Source organism: Anomaloglossus baeobatrachus, chromosome 1, assembly GCF_048569485.1.
Source record: "Anomaloglossus baeobatrachus isolate aAnoBae1 chromosome 1, aAnoBae1.hap1, whole genome shotgun sequence".
In the NCBI taxonomy this organism is placed as follows: Eukaryota; Metazoa; Chordata; class Amphibia; order Anura; family Aromobatidae; genus Anomaloglossus; species Anomaloglossus baeobatrachus.
The window spans coordinates 938,044,833-938,070,047 of record NC_134353.1 but is presented as its reverse complement, the minus strand read 5'-3'; the positions used below and the strand labels follow the sequence as shown (position 1 = coordinate 938,070,047).

Here is a 25,215-nt window from a genome sequence, read left to right as displayed (position 1 = left end):
GGCAGGGGGCGGGGCTGAACGGGACACGCTCCATGACGGATATATCCGTCCATGGTCGTGAAGGGGTTAATCCAGTACATGTCCGGGCCCATCTGAAGTTTGCTATAGAGCATTTGGATTATCCAGAAGAGTATTGGGAGAATGTCATCTGGCATGATGAAACCAAAGTAGAACTGTTTGGTAGAAACAAAACTCATCGTGTTTGGAGGAGACAGAATGTTGAGTTGGATCCAAAGAACACCATACCTACTATGAAGCATGGGGGTGGCAACATCATGCTTCGGGGCTGTTTCTCTGCAAAGGGACCAGGACGACTGATCCGTGTACTGGACTGATCCGTGTACATGAAAGAAGGAATGGAGCCATGTATCATGAGATTTTGAGTGCAAACCTCCTTCCATCATCAAGGGCATTGAAGATGAAACGTGGGTGGGTCTTTCAGCATGATAATGATTCCAAGCACACTGCCAGGGCAATGAAGGAGTGGCTTCGTAAGAAGCAAATGAAGGTCCTGGAGTGGTCTAGCCAGTCTCCGGATCTCAACCCCATAGAAAACCTTTGGAGGGAGATGAAAGTCCGTGTTGCCCAGTGACAGGCCCAAAACATCAATGCTCTAGAGGAGATCTACATGGAGGAATGGGCCAACATACCACCAACAGTGTGTGCCAACCTTGTGAAGACTTACAGAAAACGGTTGATGAACTTTTGTTATTGACTAAATACTTATTTTCCACCGTAATTTGCAAATAAAATATTCCAAATCTTTCATCTTTTTAAGCCCTTCTCAGCCTAAAAATAGCAGCCCACAACCACGCCAGAAGTGGCACATCCATTAGATGCTCCAATTCTGGTGCTTAGCCTGGCTCTCCCTAATTGCCCTGCTGTCATGGCAATCGGGATAATGGTTTTGAGGTTGATGTCAGCTGTGCAGTGTAAGCTGGCATCAAACCCTGGTGTTAGTAATGGACATATGGCAGATACCCCCATTAGTAACCCATTAAGAAAAAAACACACACACACACACACAAGAATAGTTTATTTGAAAAAACACAACACTCCGACTTTTTCCCTGGTTCATCAATTTCTTAAAAAAAAAAATGCAGGTCCGACATAGTCCAGGGATTCCGATGTAGCCCACAAATGGAAACCTGAAAGTCATAAAAAGAGAGAAACAAAAACAAGAGACTTTGCTTTCAAATAAATTAGTGAAAGAGGAAAAGTTCCCAGGTCCAACGTAGTCCAGCGGTTCCCACAATGTTCCTCAATTATGTAGATCAAAGGCTATGGAGCCTCTGAACAGTCTCAGAACGAGGCTCCATAAACTTTGAGCAGCAGCCACTCCTGGCTCACGCTGCGGTATGCGAGACCGAGTGACTCTGATAAGCGGTAACGTCAAGAAAGCGCATGACCTCTAATGGGAACAGTTTCTACTTTTTGTCATTACAGAACCAACCGGAGACGTCTTCTGCCTCCATCTATCCAGACTACCCGGCACTATTTTATCTGACATTTTGTTAGTTTCATTCTGTGTAATTGTAAAGGATCCGGCCGTATTAATTACAGTATTATTTAATCTAATCTCAGAATAAAATGGCCACACAAATCACCCAAAGAAAAATCTCAAAAAGCAGAAGAAAGTCCCTAAATTCTGCCACTATCGACTTCTACGGGGACTGCAATTCGTCAGCTGAACTCAAGTGCAACTTTCTTTGTAAGAAATTTGAAACAATCCCTTTAATAATTAAAATATTATTATAGTCTTCTGTCGGCCTAATATGCTGCTGTACATGAGGGCCGATATTACTCTACAGGTTTGTGGACAGAAAGTTTCTTGTTTTTTTCCACTAGGAGCCTTTGAGGAATCTGCTGATGTATAGAACCTATCAGGTGCAATATGCACCCAGAAGCACGAGCAGTTTTGGGTGTATATTGGTAATCCCTGCCAAACTGTCCCTGTATACACATAAAGAGATCTTTAGAAAAAGTATTTCTAAAGATCTTTTACTGTATGCTAATGAGCAAGAGGACTAGTCCCAAGGGTGTTTCTCCCCTTAAGGCCGCTTTACACGCTGCGACATCGCTCAAGCGATCTCGTTAGGGTCACGGAATTTGTGACGTACATCCGGTTGCTTTAGCGATGCCTCCCTTAGAAAGGAGGCGGTTCGCCGGTCACAGCGACGTCGCAGGGCAGGTAAGTAGTGTGACAGGTCCGCGCGATGTTGTGCGCCACGGGCAGCGATTTGCCCGTGTCGCACAACAGATGGGGGCGGGTACCCACGCTAGCGATATCGGTCATGATATCACAGCGTGTAAAGCGGCCTTTAGCCAGTCAGCCCACATTGCATGCTAGAACGTCCCTGTGGGTACTAACATGCTAATGAATACGCAGTGACGCCGTACATAACTCACTGTTCATGGCGGCCAGCGGAGGTTGGATGTGCAATCACTATGTAGGGCCGTTTCACACATCCGGCATTTCGCTGGATCCGTCACACTCCAGTACAGTGTTTATATTGTACAATGGCATCGCGGCAAGCTCCGGTCACATGACAGCATGTGATCGGAGCCTGCCATGATGCCATTGTACAGCATTAACTCTGTACTGGAGTGTGACTGATCCGGCAATCCAGCGAAATGCCGGATGTGTGAAACGGCCCTAATTTGACTAACATTAGCAGATGTGGAGATCCCTTGTATCTCACCCAAATTAGCTCTCCCAACAAAGGGGTTTCCACAACAGTCTGCAGGGTGATTACAATAATGATTTACGTGAAGATACTACATTATTCTATATATTATACTTTTGGGCTACTTTGCACACTACGACACCGCAAGCCGATGCTAGCGATGCCGAGCGCGATAGTCCCCACCCCTGTCGCAGTTGCGATATTGTGTGATAGCTGCCATAGCGAACATTATCGCTACGGCAGCTTCACACGCACTTACCTGCCCTGCGACGTCGCTCTGGCCGGCAACCCGCCTCCTTCCTAAGGGGGCGGGTCGTGCGGCGTCACAGCAACGTAACACGGCAGGCGGCCAATAGAAGCAGAGGGGCGGAGATGAGCGGGACGTAAACATCCCGCCCACCTCCTTCCTTCCATATTGCCGGTGGAGGCAGGTAGGAGATGTTCCTCGCTCCTGCGGCTTCACACACAGCGATGTATGCTGCCGCAGGAACGAGGAACAACATCGTACCTGCGGACGCACCGACATTATGAAAATGAATGATGTGACACAGATCACCGATTTTTGACTGTTTCACGCTCGTTCATCTTCTCTCCTAGGCTTTACATGTTGCGACATCGTTACCGTCGCCGGATGTGCGTCACTTTTGATTTGACCCCGACAATATCGCAGGTGCGATGTCGCAACGTGCAAAGTACCCCTTAGTCTCAAGGACAGCACATCATACAGAGGTCAAGGTCGCTTTATATAACATTATATTGCTTTATATTTACACTTAGAAATTGAGTTTCATTTTATTGTAGCTTGAGGTTTTTACTTGATTTTGTTTGCTCTATTTCTATGGTTTCATATCACTACAGGAGACATCACAGAACAGCCAAATGTTTTATTATACTGGAGAGGTCATTATTAGAGATGAGTGAACCTGATGTTCGGTTTTGGGGCTGTACACCAACTTTAGAAAAAAAAAAGTTTGGGTTCGGAATTTGGGTGCTTTACGTAAGCTGACCACTCACGCGAGCTTCGCTGTGTTCGGGTACACTCGTTGTTCAGCCTAGTGCAAGCAACTTGCAGCGTTTGAATGGCTCGCACTGGGGTTAAAAAACAGCATGATCGGATGGGGTGTGCACAAAAAAATAAAAACAAAAAAAAAGGAAAAATTCAGCCCACTCTTCCCCGGAAATGTGGGTTGGCTTATGGTTGGCTGCATGTGGGTGGAGATCAGAATTGCCAATCAGTAACTTCCATTGGGGTTCGGGTAAAGAAAGCGTGGAGGGTCGGTTTGGTGGAACCCACTGAACAAAAACGTCCACAGGTACGCTCATCTCTAGTCATTATCTGTTCTTACATGTTACACAGAGGAATATCTGCTGGTAATAAAGTAAAAAATTGTTCTTCATCCTCCTCCTGACAATGGAGATCTTATATAAGATGGAGCTATGCTCCGCTTGCCTATATCAGCTCTGCACTGAGCACTCATCTCACATTAATGATACTGTGCAATAACAATGTCTGCTCCAGCGGGCAGAGGATTGTTGGGGTCAGGTTACATAAAGAAACTATTTTACTATTGGAACTAGTGGTCTGGCTGTACAGGCCTCAGTATAACAATAAAAACGATAACTGTTTTCTAGCAATTTGATGTGCCAGTGCTGAGAAATCAAGCTTTAAATATGTACTTAGATTAGCCTGGAGGTGCACTGGGGCGTATTGCTGTACAAACGCTCCTAGGCTAATTTGCATGTGTTGTCAGCACTTGATTTCTCTGTGCTACCTCATGGTATAATGACCCACACAGCCATATGACCCACACAGCCATATGACCCACACAGCCATATGACCCACAAAGCCATATGACCCACACAGCCATATGACCCACACAGTCGTAGGACCCACACAGCCATATGACCCACAAAGCCATATGACCCACAAAGCCATATGACCCACACAGCCGTAGGACCCACACAGCCATATGACCCACACAGCCATATGACCCACACAGCCATATGACCCACACAGCATTATGACCCACAAAGCCATATGACCCACACAGCATTATGACCCACAAAGCCATATGACCCACACAGCCATATGACCCACACAGCCGTAGGACCCACACAGCCATATGACCCACACAGCCATATGACCCATAAAGCCATCTCACCCACACAGCATTATGACCCACACAGCCATATGACCCACACAGCCATATGACCCACACAGCCATATGACCCACAAAGCCATATGACCCACACAGCATTATGACCCACAAAGCCATATGACCCACACAGCCATATGACCCACACAGCCGTAGGACCCACACAGCCATATGACTCACACAGCCATATGACCCACACAGCCATATGACCCACAAAGCCATATCACCCACACAGCATTATGACCCACACAGCCATATGACCCACACAGCCGTAGGACCCACACAGCCGTAGGACCCACACAGCCGTATGACCCACACAGTCGTATGACCCACACAGTCGTATAACCCACACAGCCGTAGGACCCACACAGCCATATCACCACACAGTCGTATGACCCACACAGCCGTAGGACCCACACAGCCATATGACCACACAGTCGTATGACGCACACAGCCGTAGGACCCACACAGCCATATGACCACACAGTCGTATGACCCACACAGCCGTAGGACCCACACAGCCATAAGACGACAGTCGTATGACGCACACAGCCGTAGGACCCACACAGCCGTAGGACCCACACAGCCATATGACCTACACAGCCATATGACCCATAAAGCCATATCACCCACACAGCATTATGACCCACGCATCCATATGACGCACACAGCCATATGACCCACAAAGCCATATGACCCACACAGCCATATGACCCACACAGCCTTATGACCCACAAAGCCATATGACCCACACAGCCATATCACCCACACAGCATTATGACCCACACAGCCATATGACCCACACAGCCGTATGACCCACACAGTCGTATGACCCACACAGTCGTATGACCCACACAGCCGTAGGACCCACACAGCCATATGACCACACAGTTGTATGACCCACACAGCCATAGGACCCACACAGCCATATGACCACACAGTCGTATGACCCGCACAGCCGTAGGACCCACACAGCCGTAGGACCCACACAGCCATATGACCACACAGCCGTATGACCCACACAGCCGTAGGACCCACACAGCCATATGACCACACAGTCGTATGACCCACACAGCCATAGGACCCACACAGCCATATGACCACACAGCCATATGACCCACACAGCCATATGACCCACACAGCCATAAGACCCACACAGCCATAAGACCCACACAGCCATAAGACCCACACAGCCATATGACCCACACAGCCATATGACCCACACAGCCATATGACCCACACAGCCATATGACCCACACAGCCATATGACCCTCACAGCCATATGACCTACACAGCCATATGACCCTCACAGCCATATGACCCACACAGCCATATGACCCTCACAGCCGCCATATGACCACACAGCCATATGACCCACACAGCCATATGACCCACACAGCCATAAGACCCACACAGCCATATGACCCACACAGCCATATGACCCACACAGCCATATGACCCACACAGCCATATGACCCACACAGCCATATGACCCTCACAGCCATATGACCCACACAGCCATATGACCCTCACAGCCATATGACCCTCACAGCCATATGACCACACAGCCATATGACCCACACAGCCATATGACCCACACAGCCATAAGACCCACACAGCCATATGACCCACACAGCCATATGACCCACACAGCCATATGACCCACACAGCCATATGACCCTCACAGCCATATGACCCACACAGCCATATGACCCACACAGCCATATGACCCTCACAGCCATATGACCACACAGCCATATGACCCACACAGCCATAAGACCCACACAGCCATATGACCCACACAGCCATATGACCCACACAGCCATATGACCCTCACAGCCATATGACCCTCACAGCCGTAGGACCCACACAGCCGTAGGACCCACACAGCCGTATGACCCACACAGTCGTATGACCCACACAGTCGTATAACCCACACAGCCGTAGGACCCACACAGCCATATCACCACACAGTCGTATGACCCACACAGCCGTAGGACCCACACAGCCATATGACCACACAGTCGTATGACGCACACAGCCGTAGGACCCACACAGCCGTAGGACCCACACAGCCATATGACCACACAGTCGTATGACCCACACAGCCGTAGGACCCACACAGCCATAAGACGACAGTCGTATGACGCACACAGCCGTAGGACCCACACAGCCGTAGGACCCACACAGCCATATGACCTACACAGCCATATGACCCATAAAGCCATATCACCCACACAGCATTATGACCCACGCATCCATATGACGCACACAGCCATATGACCCACAAAGCCATATGACCCACACAGCCATATGACCCACACAGCCTTATGACCCACAAAGCCATATGACCCACACAGCCATATCACCCACACAGCATTATGACCCACACAGCCATATGACCCACACAGCCGTATGACCCACACAGTCGTATGACCCACACAGTCGTATGACCCACACAGCCGTAGGACCCACACAGCCATATGACCACACAGTTGTATGACCCACACAGCCATAGGACCCACACAGCCATATGACCACACAGTCGTATGACCCGCACAGCCGTAGGACCCACACAGCCGTAGGACCCACACAGCCATATGACCACACAGCCGTATGACCCACACAGCCGTAGGACCCACACAGCCATATGACCACACAGTCGTATGACCCACACAGCCATAGGACCCACACAGCCATATGACCACACAGCCATATGACCCACACAGCCATATGACCCACACAGCCATAAGACCCACACAGCCATAAGACCCACACAGCCATAAGACCCACACAGCCATATGACCCACACAGCCATATGACCCACACAGCCATATGACCCACACAGCCATATGACCCACACAGCCATATGACCCTCACAGCCATATGACCTACACAGCCATATGACCCTCACAGCCATATGACCCACACAGCCATATGACCCTCACAGCCATATGACCACACAGCCATATGACCCACACAGCCATATGACCCACACAGCCATAAGACCCACACAGCCATATGACCCACACAGCCATATGACCCACACAGCCATATGACCCACACAGCCATATGACCCTCACAGCCATATGACCCACACAGCCATATGACCCTCACAGCCATATGACCCTCACAGCCATATGACCACACAGCCATATGACCCACACAGCCATATGACCCACACAGCCATAAGACCCACACAGCCATATGACCCACACAGCCATATGACCCACACAGCCATATGACCCACACAGCCATATGACCCTCACAGCCATATGACCCACACAGCCATATGACCCACACAGCCATATGACCCTCACAGCCATATGACCACACAGCCATATGACCCACACAGCCATATGACCCACACAGCCATAAGACCCACACAGCCATATGACCCACACAGCCATATGACCCACACAGCCATATGACCCACACAGCCATATGACCCTCACAGCCATATGACCCTCACAGCCATATGACCACACAGCCATATGACCCACACAGCCATATGACTTGTTCTACTACTAAAATCCTCCTTCTAGTTCCTTTTGAGCACCTGATAGTTTTGACAACAAAGTGAATGTAATAAATGATTTAGTAAAAATGTTTGTTAATCAGAAAGTTATACTATGGTGGTAATGATCAGCACTGACAGATTATATAACACCACAATTTTCTGCACCAGGATTTTGCAACTTACTTAGAAAATAGGTATATTTCTTATCATTGTGTGAGCAAATAAAATGTCAGCGTCTCTATTGTGTGGAGGTTATATAATGGATCTTACAGGATTTCTCGATCACTGATCTTACCATCTAATCTATAAATAAAGGACATTTATACCTATGTCACAATTGTCTTTTTCTGTTACTTTTACTGTTTTATTATAATTAAATGTTTACACATCAATAAACGCCCAAATTGTAGTTGTGGACATAAGTCTATCATAATAATATCAGTAAATAGCATTAAGAGATTCTATTATTATACTATAGCTTTTAATTGTAATGTTGAAAAATAGGCAAGTACCCACAATAATGACCATGAACCTATGCAAACCACCTGTAAACACGACAAAGCACAGAAATAGTTATATCAAAGTGTGGCGCCCCTGACCTGGTCAGGCACCAGTGAGTACTGCACCCACGCTGGGACAGTGCTTCCAGGTAATTCCAAAGGCCAGAATGAGGTGTGTACACAGAGCAACCAGGTCTCCAACACCATTAGATGGGACCCTTGGGAAGTCCCTAGAGGGGTCTGGCCTTCAATTCTTGTCAAGGGGTGTAGTGGAGGGGCTGGGAGCTAGGTTGCAGAGGCTGTCAGAAAGGAGGAGTGAGCCAGTCTGTTAGTGGAGTGCGGCAGTTGCTAGGAGACAGGAGGAGGCGCACACACTAGTGAGACCCTGCACGTGTAGTAGCTGTTAGCGGGGGAGAACGGTTACCTGTTAATCAGTCTGAAAGACACCTGAAGAGAGGTGGTCGAGTACGGGGACTGCTGGTGACTAGGCACGCACGGGGAACAGGTCCCTAGAGTAGCCTCAAGTTTAACTAGCTGCTAAAACCTGCCGGTGAGGGGACCAGAGATACCTCACCAACCAAACAGAGTCCAAGCCTCAGCAGCAACGCAGGGACCCATAAGGAGACAGTGCCAGAAGCCATCTCACCTGGTCCATGCTGCCGGCAAACGGGCCAAAAAGGAGAGAAAAGGCAGTAGCGACTTCCCTGGATGAATCCCATGGTACTTCAAGTCAGGGGTTATCCGAAACAAGAAGTGCTAGGAAGGCAAGTTAATGGTTACTCTCAGATCGGCCTGAAGGAGTTCCTGGTTCCACCTGGCCTAATCTCAGCATCGCCCGGGCTACCTCACAGAAACAACTAAAAGTGAGTAAAGAGCAGTTGAAAGACTTTCCGGACTGAGACTGAGTTATTCTGGGACCTGTTGTTCCACACACCCGAGCCCCTGGGGCCAGCCTCACTCACGGGAGGCCATACCACCAGACTGCAGACTCTATCAGCCCCAGACGCTCGTTAAATCTGCAGTGGAGGTCACCCATATCCCTGACCGCAAACCGTGAGTGGCGTCACGACTCCTATACATATACACAAAATCAACCAACCGGTTGCCTGATTTACCCAAGTGAAGACCCGGCGGCGTCCCTGCAGGTGGAGTGATGTCCCTGGGGCGACCGCTGCTGGTGGGCTTCACAAAAGCACAATATAAATGCTACAAAGTGCAAAGCTAATATCCGTGTCAGTAGTAAATTGTTGCAATCTCTCCCAATTCAAAAGTTAGATTCTTGTAATTCGTGCAGCCACTTAAAGGGAACCAATCATCAGGATTTTCGTATATAAGCCAAAGCCAGTGCTATACTGGCACTGTCAGGCTGATTATCTACAGACCATTAGTGGTCAGGTCAGATGTTAAGGCTTTTTAAATGCAAGAAAGTAAACTTTACAAAAATCGTCAGCTTCTTGAGTGACAATTGCAATAGAGCAGATAATATTTGGATGGGTATTCCTACGGATTCCCGGCCCCCTGCAGCCTGTTCCTCCCTTTCTCTGTTCTCTATGCTGATGTTACTATTCATCTTTTTCATCAATAAGATGGCGTCAGAGTTGGCCTTCTCTCCAGCGCCATCTTTGTGAAGACCCTGTTATTCTAGTCTTGTGGCTGAGAGGGCGGCGCATGCACCCTCGCTTCTTCAGCTCTCGTTGTGACCGCGGGAGCTCGTGCGGTCACAACAGGAGTGGAGAACAGCTGATCGTAGCGATTAGCTGCAGAAGAGGACAGCCGGTTCTTCTGCAGCTAATCGCTATGATCAATTATGACCATGTTCTGGGTACACACTGACAAGCAATGGGACAAATGTTTTGACCTTTTGACTTTCAGGCTTCATATCTCACCATCCACTACAGCTTTGAGCGTAAGACAACTTTCCTTTTATAGACAATCATTTTGGCTATCTCATACATAAATGTGACTTGCAGCTACTGTATTTAGCATATGATTAGTTATGCAGATTCTGCTTCTGTAGTGGATATTTCACTTTGATTAGTATTTCTATTAGTGAAAGCATAGGCTTGTTTTTCTTTAAAGTCACTAATGTCTCTGAGAAAGCGTTTGTGTTTGCGATCCTTAACCCCTTAGTGATGGAGCTAATGTTCACCTTAATGACCAGACCAAATTTTGCAATTCTGACCAGTGTCACTTCATGAGGTTATAACTCTGGAACGCTTCAACGGATCCCGGTGATTCTGAGAATGTTTTTACATCACACATTGGACTTCATGTTAGTACCAAATTTAGGACAAATATTTTTGTGTTTATTTATGAAAAAAATTTAATTTTGGCAAACATTTTGAAAATTTAGCAATTTTCAACTTTTGAATTTTTATACCGTTAAACCAGAGATTTCTGTGACACAAAATAGTTAATAAATAACATTTCCCACTTGTCCACTTTACATCAGCGCGATTTTGGAACCAAAAATTTTTTTTGTTAGGAAGTTAGAGGGGTTCAAAGTTTATCAGCGATTTCCCATTTTTACATCAAAATTTACAAAACCATTTTTTTAGGGACCACATCACATTTGAAGTGACTTTGAGAGGCCTAGATGACAGAAAATACCCAAAAGTGACACCATTCTAAAAACTGCACCCCCCAAAGTACTCAAAATCATATTCAAGAAGTTTATTAACCCTTCAGGTGCTTCACATGAACAAAAGCAATGTGGAATGAGAAAAAGCAAAAATTAAATTTTACCTAAAAATGCTGCTCTAACCCAAATTGATTCACTTTTAGAAGAAATAACACAACAAAATGGACCCCAAAACTTGTTACCCACTTTCTTATGAACGCGCCGATACCCCACATGTGGTCAAAAACCTCTGTTTGGATAAATGGGAGGGCTCAGAACAGAAGGAGCAATATTTGAATTTTGGAAAGCAAATTTGGCTGAAATAGATTGCGGGCACTATGTTGGATTTACAGGTCCGCTAAGATACCTAAACAGAAGAAACCCCTCACAAGTGATGGCATTTTGGAAACTAGACCCCTCAAGGCCTCTATCTAGGGGTATAGTGAGCATTTTGGACCCACAAGTATTTCACAGATTTTGTTAACGTTACGTTGTCATATTGAAAATTTTAATAATTTTCTCAAAAATGTTGCTTTAGCATCAATTTTCTCACTTTTTCAAGAGGCAATTCCAAAAACTTCAACGTTTGTTACCCACTTTCTTATGAGCGCGGTGATACCTCACATGTGGTCTGAAACCTTTGTTTGGACAAATGGGAGGGCTTGGAATGGAAGGAGCAGTATTTGAGTTTTGGAAAGGAAATTTGGCTGAAAAAAATTGCGTGCACCATGTCGCATTTGGAGGTCCCCTAAGGTACCTAAACAGCAGAAAGCCCCCACAAGTGACCCCATTTTGAAAACTAGGCCCCTCAAGGAATTTATCTAGATGTTTAGTGACTACCCTGAACCCCCAGGTGCTTCACAGAATTTTGTAACGTTGAGCCATGAAAATAAAAAAATAACATTTTACTACAAAATCGTTACTTCAACCAGGTAGCTTTTTTTTTTACAAGAGTAAAAGGAAAAAATTCAGCATAAAATTTATTGTGCAATTTCTCCTGAGTTTGGCGATACCTTATATGTGGTGGAAATCAACTGTTTGGGCGCATGGCAGGGCTCTGAAGGGAAGGAGTGCCATTTGACTGCAAAATTGTCTGGAATCAATAGCAGACGCCATGTTGCATTTAGAGAGCCCCTGAGGTGCCTATACAGTGAATCTCCCCAACATGTGGCCACATTTTGGAAAATAGACCCCTCAAGGAATTTATCTAGATGTTTAGTGAGTGCCCTGAACGCCCAGGTGCTTCACAGAATTTTGTAACGTTGAGCCATGAAAATAAAAAAATAACATTTTACCACAAAATCGTGACTTCAACCAGGTAGCTATTTTTTTTACAAAAGTAAAAGGAAAAAAATCAGCATAAAATTTATTGTGCAATTTCTCCTGAGTTTGGCGATACCTTATATGTGGTGGAAATCAACTGTTTGGGTGCACGGCAAGGCTCGGAAGGAAAGGAGTACCGTATGACTGCAAAATTGGCAGGAATTATTAGCGAACGCCATGTTGCGTTTGGTGACCCCCTGAAGTGCCTAAACAGTGGAGCTCCCCCACAAGTGACCCCATTCTGGAAACTAGACCCCTCAAGGATTTTATCTAGGGGTATAGTGCATTTGAACCCACAGATACTTCATAGAATTTCATAACCTTAGGTAGTCATATTGAAAATTTTGATTTTTTTTTCAGAAAAATGTTGCTTTAGCACAAAATTCCTCACTTTTTCAAGAGGAAATACCAAAAAATAGAGCACACAGTTTGTTATCCAATTTCTTATGAGCGCAGTGATACCCCATATGTGGTGAAAAAAGCTCTGTTTGGACAAACAGTAGGGTTCAGAACGGAAGGAGCATGATTTGAATTTTGAAAAAGTTGAAACAAATTGTGGGCACCATGTCGCATTTGCAGGGCCCCTAGGTCACAGCAGAAACCCCCACAAATGAATCCCATTTTGGAAGCTAGACCCTCCAAGCAGTTTATTCAGGGGTATAGTGAGAATTTTAAATCTACAGGTACTTCACAAAAATGTTGCTGTTGCACCAAATTTCTTACTTTTAGGCTATGTGCCCACAATCTGGCGACACTGTCTAGGATGCAGTGCGAGCCCTCCTGCAGAGATGTGAGTGTTGTCCACGGGAGAACGCAGCTACCTGTGTATACACTCCGTGTTCAGACCGCTGCAGACTTTATTCTTCCTTCGAAGAACACTTTAGTCTCTGCAGCATAAATTGACAGCCTGCTGCTCAGGAAGCCGCGCCGCAGGTCAGTTTATGCTGCAGAGAAAAGAAGTGATGTGTGCAGGAGATTTCTAAAAATCCTTCCACTGTGCTTGCACTGCACAACGCAGCATTATGGACCTCAGTGAAAAACACTCTGCATCCAAAATGCTGCAAATCCTGATTGTGGGCACATAGCCTAAAGAACTAGGATCGATGGATGGATAGATGTCTAACACATATATAATGTCCTATGTTCTGTCCCCACTTAAAGGCGATGGAAGGCGCGTAGTTGTGAGAGGTTGTGAGAATCTTACCTTCGTTTTTCCTATAGGTGGGGCAGACAGGACCAGAGCGCTCCAGAGTGAAACATGCACATGCTGAGATGAAACAATGGTGGTTTATTTTCTCCAAAGGTTAGGACATGCAGAGTGCAGTAATCCAAGTACTTGGCATTGTAATTCTCCTGCGATGCTTGCCTCTGAAGCTACTACGTGGTCAGAAGACTTTGCTCCTAGTAGCTCCAATCCAATAAGGGATGTTGTTCTCACAAACTCTGGTTTGGAATGAACATACCAGGATGTGATGCAAGAGGGTCATCAGACACTCCCATGGGCTGGACAAAAGAAACAGAGGAGCCGAAAGGTCTGACCAGTAGATGGCAGCAGAGACAAGCATGAAAAACATTAAATAACAGTGTTAACTAAAACAAATAGAAACAGCACATATCCCCTGCATATTCTAAGCTGGTGCCCGTTAGTGACTTTCATTGTGTTGTGCCTTGTATTTAGCCCAAATATAAGTAAATAATTAAAAAAAAATGACATGGGGTCCCCCCTTTTTTTGATAGCCAGCTGGGGTAAAGCAGACGGTTGCAGCCTATAGACCACAGCTGGCAGCTTCACCTTGGCTGGTGATCAAATTTGGAGGTCACCCCAAGCTGTTTTTTTATAATTATTTATAAATGATTAAAAAAAAAAAGTGGGATCCCCCTCAAATTGGATTACCAGCCAAGGTAAAGCAGACAGCTGTGGCCTGGTATTATCAGGGTGGGAAGGGCCATAGTTATTTGGCCTTTCCCAACCTAATAATAGCAGGCCGCAGCCGCCCCAGAAGTGGCGCATCCATTAGATGTGCCAATTCTGGCGCTTCGCCCCAGCTCATCCCGTTGCCCTGGAGCGGTGGCAAACGGGGTAATAAATGGGGTTCATGCTAGATGTGTAATGTCACCTGGCAGCAAGCCCAGAGGTTAGAGATGTCACAGCATCTAAACAGATACCCGACATCACTAATCCAGTTAGTAATAGAAAAACAATAAAGACGACAAAAAAAATTTATTTGAAAAAACACTGCCCAAAACATTCCCTCTTTCACCAATTTATTGAAAATAAAAAAAAATTCTGGTCCACCGTAATCCATTTTGGAGGTTCTGGATCTTCTAGAATATGGGGGGCACGCTAAGGGAACGTATCCCCCATTTTCTGGAAGAGCAAGCTCTTCCTGTGAGCAGTGTGGGTGCAGTAATCTGAGAATACTGCACTCACACTGACCCGGTCCAACCTAGGGCAGAGTGACCTGCAGTAACCTCATTCCAGAATATGAGGGGCACGCTGAGAGAACGTATCCCCCATTTTCTGGAACAACAGGCCCTCCATGTGAGGAGTGTGGCTGCAGATTACTGCACTCACGCTCCCCCGGTCCACAGTACAGCAGCATGAGCAGCAGCGAGGTCAGCGTCCCTGCTTGCAAGGAGCCAGCTGACAGCCGCTGTCTGCACAAGCAACGCCAGCTTTCCAGAAGGAGGCGGAGTGATCGCGGGGACCGGAGCAGCAGCCATGTACCGGGCAAGACCGGGGGCTGGGGCTGACGGGGGGTGACCTGGCAGGACCTAGGGACGACTTTTCTGTCGCATGTGATGTGTCACATGCGGCAGAAAGAGCAGGATGAATGCGGCCGCGCACTACTGTGCGCTGCGCACCTCCATCTTGCATGCTCCGGAGGGGGAGGGGGGATTGCTCTGGAGAATCGGAGGGTGCTCCGGGGGACCAGAGAGCTCCGGTGTCCCGGAGGAGGGCTCGGGAAGGACATTTCCCTCCGATCTGAAATGTTTCATCATTTCAGATCAGAGGGAAATGAAGGCAGAGCCAGCGGCAGTTTTCGGCGTCATCCTGAATGCTCCGGAGGGAGGGCTCTTGAGAACTGGAGGGGGCTCCGGGGGACCAGAGGGCTCTGGTGTCCCAGAGGAGGGCTCGGGGAGGACATTTCCCTTCGATCTGAAATGTTTCATCATTTCAGATCAGAGGGAAATTAATGAAGAGCCGGCGGCGGCAGCAGTTTTCGGGGCGCGTCGGCGCCATTTTGGATGTTCCGGTGGGGGTAGGGGTGGTGGGGGTTGATTTCTACGGTACCGGGGGCTTTGAGGGCACTAGAGGCTTATATTTCTTTATCATCTGACATGTTTGATCATGTCAGATGAGAAAGAAATCAGTATTATTTGCCATTTTTTTTTTTTTTTATGTGATTGGCGATATACGGTGTATACCGGCGATCACATTATCGGGGTCCAAAAAAACCACCCCGATTCATAATCTTGGGGGTCTCAGCTACCTCCGGTAGCTGAAACCCCCGGGATTTTCGGTCGCTGGGGGGCGCTACAAGCTTTTTCCGGCCTGACGTCTCAAAGCGTCGAAACAGAATAAGTACCCAGTTTTTCCGACGTCTTGAGACGTTAGGCCGTCGCTATGGGGTTAAGACTCAATCTATATTTCTTAACTGCTGCCTTAAGGGTAGTCTCCTTGTTTGCAAAATCTGGATCTGCCTTATATTTTAGAGCTGACTTTATAAGTTTTTGTAATTTGTTTGATGTTTTCTCAAGTGTCACGCTTTCTTCCACCAAGAGAATATTCATAAATCTCAATGAGGAGGAAATAGACTCCTCTTCCCGCTTTGTCAGGAGTTCCGCTGAGCTCTATCTAGGAGCTGGTATTATCGTTATACTTAGACCTATAGGTACAACTCTATTTTTAATATAATTTTGCAATGATTGGGAACTCCCTGGCCTCTGGCTTCTTCCCCTTCTCAGTCTCTGTCTTCTCCCCTGTCCCAACCTCTGTCTTCTCCCCCTTGCCAACCTCAGTTTTCTCCCCCCACTTGGCTTCTATCTTCTCCCTCCTCCCGACCTCTGTCTTTTCCCTCCTCTCGGCCACAGTCTAATCCCCACTCTCGGCCACAGTCTAATCCCCCCCTCCCGGCCTCTGTCTTCTCGCTCCCCTCCCGGCCTCTGTCTTCTCCCCAACCCTCCCGGCCTCTGTCTCCCCCACCTCCCTGGCCCCTGTCCCCCCCCCCTCCCGGCCTCTGTCTTCTCCCCCCCCTCCTGGCCTCTGTCTTGCCCCCCTTCCTCCCTGGCCCCTGTCCCCCCCCTCCCAGCCTCTGTCTTCTCCCCCCCTCCCGGCCTCTGTCTTCTCCCCCCCTCCCAGCTTCTGTCTTTCCCCCCCCCTCCCAACCTTGGTCTTTTCCATCTCTGGCCTCAGTTCTCTCCCCCTGTCCCGGCCACTGTCTTCTCCCCCCTCTGGCCTCAGTCTTCTCCCCCCTGTTCTGACCTTTGTTTTCTTCCCCCCTCCTGGCTTCTGCCCTCCCCATGCATGTGTATTATCTGGGCTCTGATAGAACACAGGTTTTCTATAAATGTTAATTATTTTAAGAAATTCTCTAGATTTAACTGTGACATCCCCAGAGTCTAACCTCTACATCATGACTCTGCCCGGTAACTGCTGATCATCTGCAGATCTTTTTTCCTATTAGAGGAAGCTGCTCCTCCGCCCTCCTGTGATGATCGTACATCTTGTTTACTTTTGGGGACTCTTAATGTTCCTGTCTCTGAATTTTTTGAGAAAATGTGCTTGTTCTTTGAGGGTCTCATTTACGCCGGTGCAGTGACGGCTGGTGAGTATGGAGGTGATCAGCGATTGTACCTTCATTATGAGATGATTGTTACGCCTTCTTTACGTAGTAAGTTGTGTTTTGTCATTGAGCAGTTGTAGGCAAAAGTTTTGAGACTGGCACAAATTTTGGTTTTCACAAGAAAATGAAAAAACATTTGCTGTTCAGTGTTTTTACATCTTTTTGTGGTATGTTTCTATTGTTACTGAAGTACAATTATCAACATTTCATAATTTCATAAGTTTTTACATTTTTTTTTACAAATACATCAAGTTTATGTCTCATCAGGGCTCTGAGTTTAGTACAATCTCCGTGATGGTCTTTGTCCACCCACTTTTTATGGATTGACCACACATTCTCAACGGGATTGAGATTTGGGTAGTTTCGTGGCCATGTACCCAAAATGTCAATGTTTTGTTCACTGAGCCACTTAGTTATCACTTTTTTCCTGTGACATGGTCTCCATCATGCTGGGAAAATCATTGTTCATCACCACATTGCGACTAAGCCCCCTCCATGGATGAAAATCCCCCACACATTGTGAGTGAGCCCCCTCCGTGGTTGAGAAGCCCCCACATGTGTCTGAGCCCCCTCCATGGATGAAAAGTCCTCACACATTGTGAGTAATCCCTCTCCATGGATGAAATACCTCCACACATTGCAAGTGTACCCCCTCCATGGATGAGACGCCCCCACACATTGTGACTGAGCCCCTTCATGGTTGAGAAGCCCCCACACATTGTGTCTGAGCCCCCTCCATGGATGAGAAACCCCACACATTATAAAAGATCCCCCGCCATGAAAGGGAAGCCCCCTCACATTATGAATGAGCCCCCTCCATGGATGAGAAGCCCTCTCACATTGTGAGTGAGCTCCCTCCATCGACGAGAAGCCTCTACACATGGTGACTGAGCCTCCTCCATGGATGAGAAGCCCCTACACATTGTGACTGAGCCCCCTCCATGGATGAGAAGCCTCCACACATTGTGACTGAGCCATCTCCATGAATGTGAAGCCTCCACACATTGCAGCTAAGCCCTCTCCATGGATGAAAAGCCTCCACACATTGTAAGTGTGCCCTCTCCATGGATAAGTAGCCCCAACACATTCTGAGTGAGCCCCCTCCATGGATAAGTAGCCCCAACACATTGAAAAATGCACCGCCTCCATGTATAAGTAGCTCCAACACATTGTGAGTGAGCCCCCTCCATGGATAAGTTGCCCCAACACATTGTAAATGCGTGCCCCCTGCATGGATGAGTAGCCCCTACACATTGTGAGTGAGCCCCCTCCATGGATGAGTAACCCCCACACATTGTGACTGTGCCCACTCAATGGATGACAAGGCCCCCACACATTGTGTCTGAGCCTCTTCCACGCGTGAGAAGCCTCCACATATTGGGAGTGAGCCCCCTCCATGGATGAGAAGCCCCCACACATTGTGACTGAGCCCACTCCATGGATGACAAGCCACCATACATTGTGAGTGAGCCCCCTCCATGGATGAGAAAACCCCACGGATTGAGTGAGCACCCTTTATAGATAAGAAGCCCCCACACATGAATGGTCTCAGGAGTCTTTACTGTTGGCAAACACCGGACTCATTTTAGTGCTCACCTTTTCTTAACCGGAAAATAATTCTTCCAGATGTCCCCAAACAGACTGAAGGTGCTGAGCATTATCTCCTGTACAGAGCAGAGCATACATTACATCATAGGTACCATAGTCCCAATTTGGCGGCGCTGTCCCAAGAGGTCAGGGCTACATCTTAACTTTCCATCACACTTTGCAATGCTTCATCTCCTTCCATGCTCACTACATGTGTCATTCAGTTTATTGCTCGGTAGTTCTTTCTACCGGGATGCAGGGCCGGCATCTCTGTCCTCTCTACATACAGTACATTCATTACTTATTCTTCCTTTTTCCCTGGGATTTGGACTCCCAACCAGTAACATTGTGGGCAGCAGCAATAGCGCTATGAGCCACAGATTTTATTTACAAGTGTACAAGAATTTTCTGTACTGGAATGTGCATTGCATTCTTCTTCATTACAGGCACATTGTACATCTCAGGGCGTATCTATCTACCTGAATTCTAGGGGTAAAATAAAATTCAGATACTTTTTTTCTTTCTAGAAAATTAATACAAAAATATTGAAAATCAGTTATAGTACTAACATTTTAAATGCACTTTTTATATAAATAAATATCACAAATTGTATCAACTCGTGCAATGCACTTAACAGATTTACAGTGATGGGTAAATGGCACAAAAAATGGTGATGTTTTTTTCTCCTAAATCCATAAGTATTTGTAAAAATGTAACACTGTGTTCACACATAATGTACTGTGCTTTTTTTTCTGATACTTTTTATGTGCCGGTGTCCACTCCACACTGCGCAATAACAATCTTCTCCACCTTTCCTTTTTCATGCATTTTTGGTGCAAATTTGAGGCAGCATTTTTGTTTTTAATACTCCAGTAAAACTTTCATTCTGCATTTAAAACATAAGCAAAGTGTTTTTTGAGGCTCCTCATAGAAGCTTATAGAGAATAAAACTACCAAAACCGTGAAGCTTGTCATGAAAATATAATAAGCAGATATGTTTTCAGGGTCTCTGGATCAGGAGTCATTCCCACCCCCTCCCTCCAGAGCCCTGCCAAATTAACAGTCAGGACAAGATTTCCTTGTCAGGAGATGGAACAGATACATTTGAATTAGCTTATCACACTTTCCCCCAGTTCTTCAAAGACCCCCTGCATAGCCAGAGACACTCCGTCTACAATCTATACACAGGGGCGGAGTACAAGTTTCCTACAGGAATATAGCTTTGCTGATCAAAGGGCTGGGGCAGCAGTATTGTCTCCGTTGGGGAAGTATTAATATTGTGAGATACATAGGTATCCCAGATATGGCGGGCATACCGCTGATTTCGAAGCTCCATAACGCACATCTCACATATTTCAGCTCAATCGTAGGACATACGTAAGAGCCACAAATTAATATCTGCCACCCAGAACATACCAGATTCCCCTTGTGTGGTATCCACCTTCTGCTAAAATCATAATATAAAAAATGAAGGTAATATCGTCTGCGTGGGAAGCTTCGACACAGAGATATGAGGATTCATAAATGTTGGAAGAGGAGAAAACACCCTCCCTTACATGATGTCAGCAGAGGTGGTGCTGCGGGTGGGGCAGAGGTTGATAAAAGCAAGTGTCTTAGTACACACTGGGTCAATGCCAGAGGATATACATGCTTTGTATAGGTTTGTCCAGTTCCCAGGGGCTGCCTCTCCCCATATATCTGAGCCATAATCTGTGACCAGGTGTAGTAATCTTTCATTTTTCTTTCCTTTTTATTTTATGTAACTGTCTATACTGTATGTGTATTGTTCCCTTTTGTAAATTCTTGTATATTTTTTAAACACTGCCTATTTTCGGATTAAATATATAAAATTTAATCTCTTCTTTCCTCATGCTTTATATACGAATCCAAAAACCCGAAGGGCCTTATGCTATCTGAAACGGGTCCCCAGCTATCCCGAAAAGCTGGGTGGTGGCAGCATAATTATTATTGCATAGAATTATTGGAGTGCTATCATTAAGGGTACGGAGGTACATATATATTCCATTAGCGGGAATCTGTGATATATACATTTACTCTTGCTGTGAGACCTCCAATATTTGTCATTATTAGCTCAGCAGCCTCATTTTATACATTGTCCTGCAGTACCAAATGTGGCCTGCCGACAAGGAGGGGGCGCTAGAGAGTAGTTGTGTTTGTGACAAATTAGCAAAAAGCTGCGGGATATCTGAGTGACTCCCCCAGCTGTTCATGACAAATTGGTGGCAGCGGTGGGATATAGAGCATTAGTGATCTGGTTTGAGCAATCATCCCTTTCACTAAAAACTTGCAAATCTTTTGAGGATCAAACTCAGTGTTTAAATATACCTGGAACAATACTGTACGTGTAGCAGTTACCCCCTCCCTTCTCTCTTGTTTTTCTATCCTATCTTTTATTTGGTAACTATGGTGCGCTGACCAGAGGTTGGTACAGCCAGCTGACGAAGGAGACTCTGATTGCCATCTGCACGACCAGAGAGATTGATGTCAATGGCAAAAAGAAGCCAGATCTCATTAAAGAACTGTTACAATGGGACGCAAAGCAAGTCCGTTCCCCCAGTGCTAATGACGGGGAGACAAGACAAGCCCTGGATGATACTGCAGTCAGGGCTTCTTCGGCAGCTTCAAGCCAGAGAAGCGACCAGAGCAGCATGGACTCCTACCTGCAGATGGCCCTAAAACAACTTGCTGCAGATGACCGGGAGGGACGGCTGAAGCTCATACAGCAATATCAAGATCGAGAGGCTGAGAGAGCCGAGCGTCAATCCCAGAGAGACCATGAATTTAAGGTCCTCCAAGCCCGTCAGCAGACATCTTCCTCACTGAACGGTGAGTCCAATAATGCCAGCAGCTTTAAGCCCCGACCGGAGCACTTTCCTGTGATGGAAAAGGATGGGGACTTGGACACCTTTCTGAGGGAATTTGAAAAGACTTGCTTGCAGTACCAGTTGCCCCCAGCACAATGGGCACGATACTTAACCCCAGGGCTGCGAGGCAAGGCCCTGGACGTGTTTGCCAGTCTCCTTCAAGAGCAGAGTGGAGACTATGAGGCCATAAAGCAGGCCCTAATACGGAAGTATCAGCTGACTCCAGAGGTGTACCGCAAAAAATTTCGGACCCTTCAGCGCGGACCTCATGACAGCTACAGTGATGTGGTGGATGGGCTCCGAACCACCTTTGACCAGTGGATCCAAGGACTGTCCGTTACAACCTTTGAGGAGCTAAGGGATCTAATGGTGAAGGACCAACTCCTACATCTTTGTCCTGTGGAGGTTCGACAGTTTGTTATGGACCAAGAGCCAAAGGAGGCCTCAAAAGCACCCCAGATTGCCGACACCTATGAGGCCAAGCGTGCATCAAAGGTGCGGAAGCCGTCCTCCGCCAGCTGGAATGGGGGTAAGGTAATAACTACCACTACTACCCCCCTTGCCCTTGCTAGCCGACCTCCCATAGGTCCTGTGTCATCCACCAGTGCCTGGCCCACCTCTGACCCTTGCAGGTGTTTTTCCTGCAACCAGCCTGGACACCTCAGCTCTGCTTGTCCAGAGAGGCAGAAGAGGAGCTCCACACCTGAGGCTCGAGGGCCTAGTGCCAATGTCCTGTTCGTGGTTCAGACGGGTGGTCGAGCCTGTGAGAACAGGCAGCCCGTTACCGTGGGCGACACCATCACTGAGGGGCTGAAGGACACTGGTGCAGAACAAACTCTCATCCGCCCTGAATTCGTGTTGCCTAGTAAACTTATCCCGGGGAAGACCCTGACGGTTACTGGGGTTTGGGGTGTTCGCCAATCTTTCCCAATGGCCCGTGTTTTCCTGGACTGGGGTGCTGTAAGGGGATGGAAAGATGTGGGGGTGTCCCGAGACATTCCAGCAAATGTGTTATTGGGGACTGATTTGGGGCGGTTGGTGGCACACTATGTCCCTGACAACCTTCCCCAATCTGATAAGTCATGTGATACAAATGTTGTTGATAAGTCATGTGATGCAAGCGCCGTTGATAACTTATGTGATGCAAATGTTGTTAATAAGTCATGTGATGCAAGCGCCGTTGATAAGTTATGTGATGTAAGCCCTATTAAGTCATGTGACCCGAATATTGGTGATCAGAAGGTGATTATTAATGTTGTGCATGAAAATAAAGTGGATGATTGTGTGGGGAACTTCAGCCATGCCACGCTGCGGGTGACGTGGCTGAGGCCGTCCCCAAGGTAGTATGTGTCTGTGCTGACAGAGATGGAGGCAGGCATGGGGACCATGAAGAAGGTGGTCGCCTGCAGCTTGTTAATGTCATGACGGACTGTGACATGGCCAGTGGTAGCTGCCCCATAAATAGCGCGGACCCTGAGGTATCACAGAGTGATGCATCTCATGGTACAGGAGAACTCAGCCATGTCACACTGCGGGGTGATGTGGCTGACGATACCCTCACAGCGGTAAGAATCATTGCTAAGGGAGATGGAGACAGGCACGGCAGCCATGAGAAAGGTGGTTGTGTGCGGCGTGTCAGTATCACGATGGGCTGTGACATGGCCGGTGGTAGCTGCTCCATGATTAGCACTGATTCTGTAGTGCGATATGATGAGAGGAAAATGTATTCCCCGGCTGGACAGGGTGATGGGACAGTCGTATCCATGACCTGCCCGGACGATGGGAAAGTTGGATCCACTGTCTGTCAGAGGGATGGGACAGACGTACCCACCCCCTGTCAGCATGGCGGGAAAGAATCTCCCACCACCTGTCAAGATGAGGGACTCACGTTGCCCACAGCTTGGCAGGGTGATCGGAAAGTTGTATCCCAAACCTGTCAGGGTGACAGGAAAGTGTGGTCCCCAGCCAGTCAGGCTGATGGGAAGGTGTCTTTATCCGCCGGGAAGACAGCCTATGTAGCTGCTGTCACCCGCCGACTGAGTATTCAGAATGCAGGCAATGCACTGCCTTCTGGGCCTTCAGCCTGCAACGGGCTAAAGGAACCAATCGCGGACTCAGGACAGGTCCAAGAGGGATCCTGTTGAGTTGGCGCCTTAACACCACTTCTGGCTACCCTTAGCCAGGGGGTGTGAACTGCCCTGCCAGCAGAGGCCGATCATGAGCTATCGAGTGACCCCACAGAGACTCCTGTCTCCGAGACCAAAACTGAAAGGGTACCGTGGGATCCGTGAAGGTTGGGCCTGGACCTCCATGCTGTGTTCAGCCAGGGCAACTTGCATAGCCCAGAGCACACCCTGTTGGGCCCAAGAGCACGAGACTGCGGAGCTGCGCTTGGAGGAGTACCGAGAGGTCCTGCCTCCATAGCGCAGTCAAGAAGGGGGAGGTGTCATGAAAATATAATAAGCAGATATGTTTTCAGGGTCTCTGGATCAGGAGTCATTCCCCCCCTTCCTCCAGAACCCTGCCAAATTAACAGCCAGGATAAGATTTCCTTGTCAGGAGTTGGAACAGATACATTTGAATTAGCTTATCACACCTTCCCCCAGTTCTTCAAAGACCCCCCTGCGTAGCCAGAGACACTCCATCTACAATCTGTATACACAGGGGTGGAATACAAGTTTCCTAAAGGAATATAGCTTTGCTGATCAAAGGGCTGGGGCAGCAGTATTGTCTTCGTTGGGGAAGTATTAATATTGCGAGATACATATGTCCCCCAGATATGGCGGGCATACTGCTGATCTCAAAATTCCATAACGCAAATCTCACATATTTTAGCTTAATCGTAGGACATACGGAAGAGCCACAAATTAATATCTGGCACTCAGAACATACCAGATTCCCTTTGTGTGGTATCCACCTGCTGCTAAAATCATAATATAAAAAAATGAAGGTAATATCGTCCGCGTGGGATGCTCCCACACAGAGATATGAGGACCATGAGGATTCCTAAATGTTGGAAGAGGAGAAAACACCCTCCCTTACATGATGTCAGCAGAGGTGGTGCTGCGGGTGGGGCAGAGGTTGATAAAA

At 47.3% G+C, this 25,215-nt stretch overlaps 2 protein-coding genes across 2 annotated transcripts in view; both read left to right on the top strand.

Annotated features, from left to right (window-relative positions):
• The window catches only part of LOC142256625 (class I histocompatibility antigen, F10 alpha chain-like), a 148,980-nt gene extending 146,478 nt beyond the window's left edge, over nt 1-2,502 (top strand). Inside the window, exon 9 of the mRNA XM_075328419.1 lies at nt 1,447-2,502. The gene's annotated coding sequence lies outside the window, so the exon portion shown is untranslated. The remainder of the gene's footprint in view (nt 1-1,446) is intronic.
• A 19,416-nt stretch (nt 2,503-21,918) lies between these two features.
• Nucleotides 21,919-23,469, top strand: LOC142257859 (uncharacterized). The gene has a single exon (XM_075330147.1). The coding sequence runs from the start codon at nt 21,928-21,930 to the stop codon at nt 23,467-23,469; it is 1,542 nt and encodes a 513-aa protein (XP_075186262.1). The 5' UTR covers nt 21,919-21,927.
• Nucleotides 23,470-25,215: the final 1,746 nt, after the last annotated feature.

Coding starts and splice junctions, on each gene's coding strand:
- LOC142257859 (XM_075330147.1), top strand. CDS start 21,928: ATGGCCCTAAAACAACTTGCTGCAGATGACCGGGAGGGACGGCTGAAG.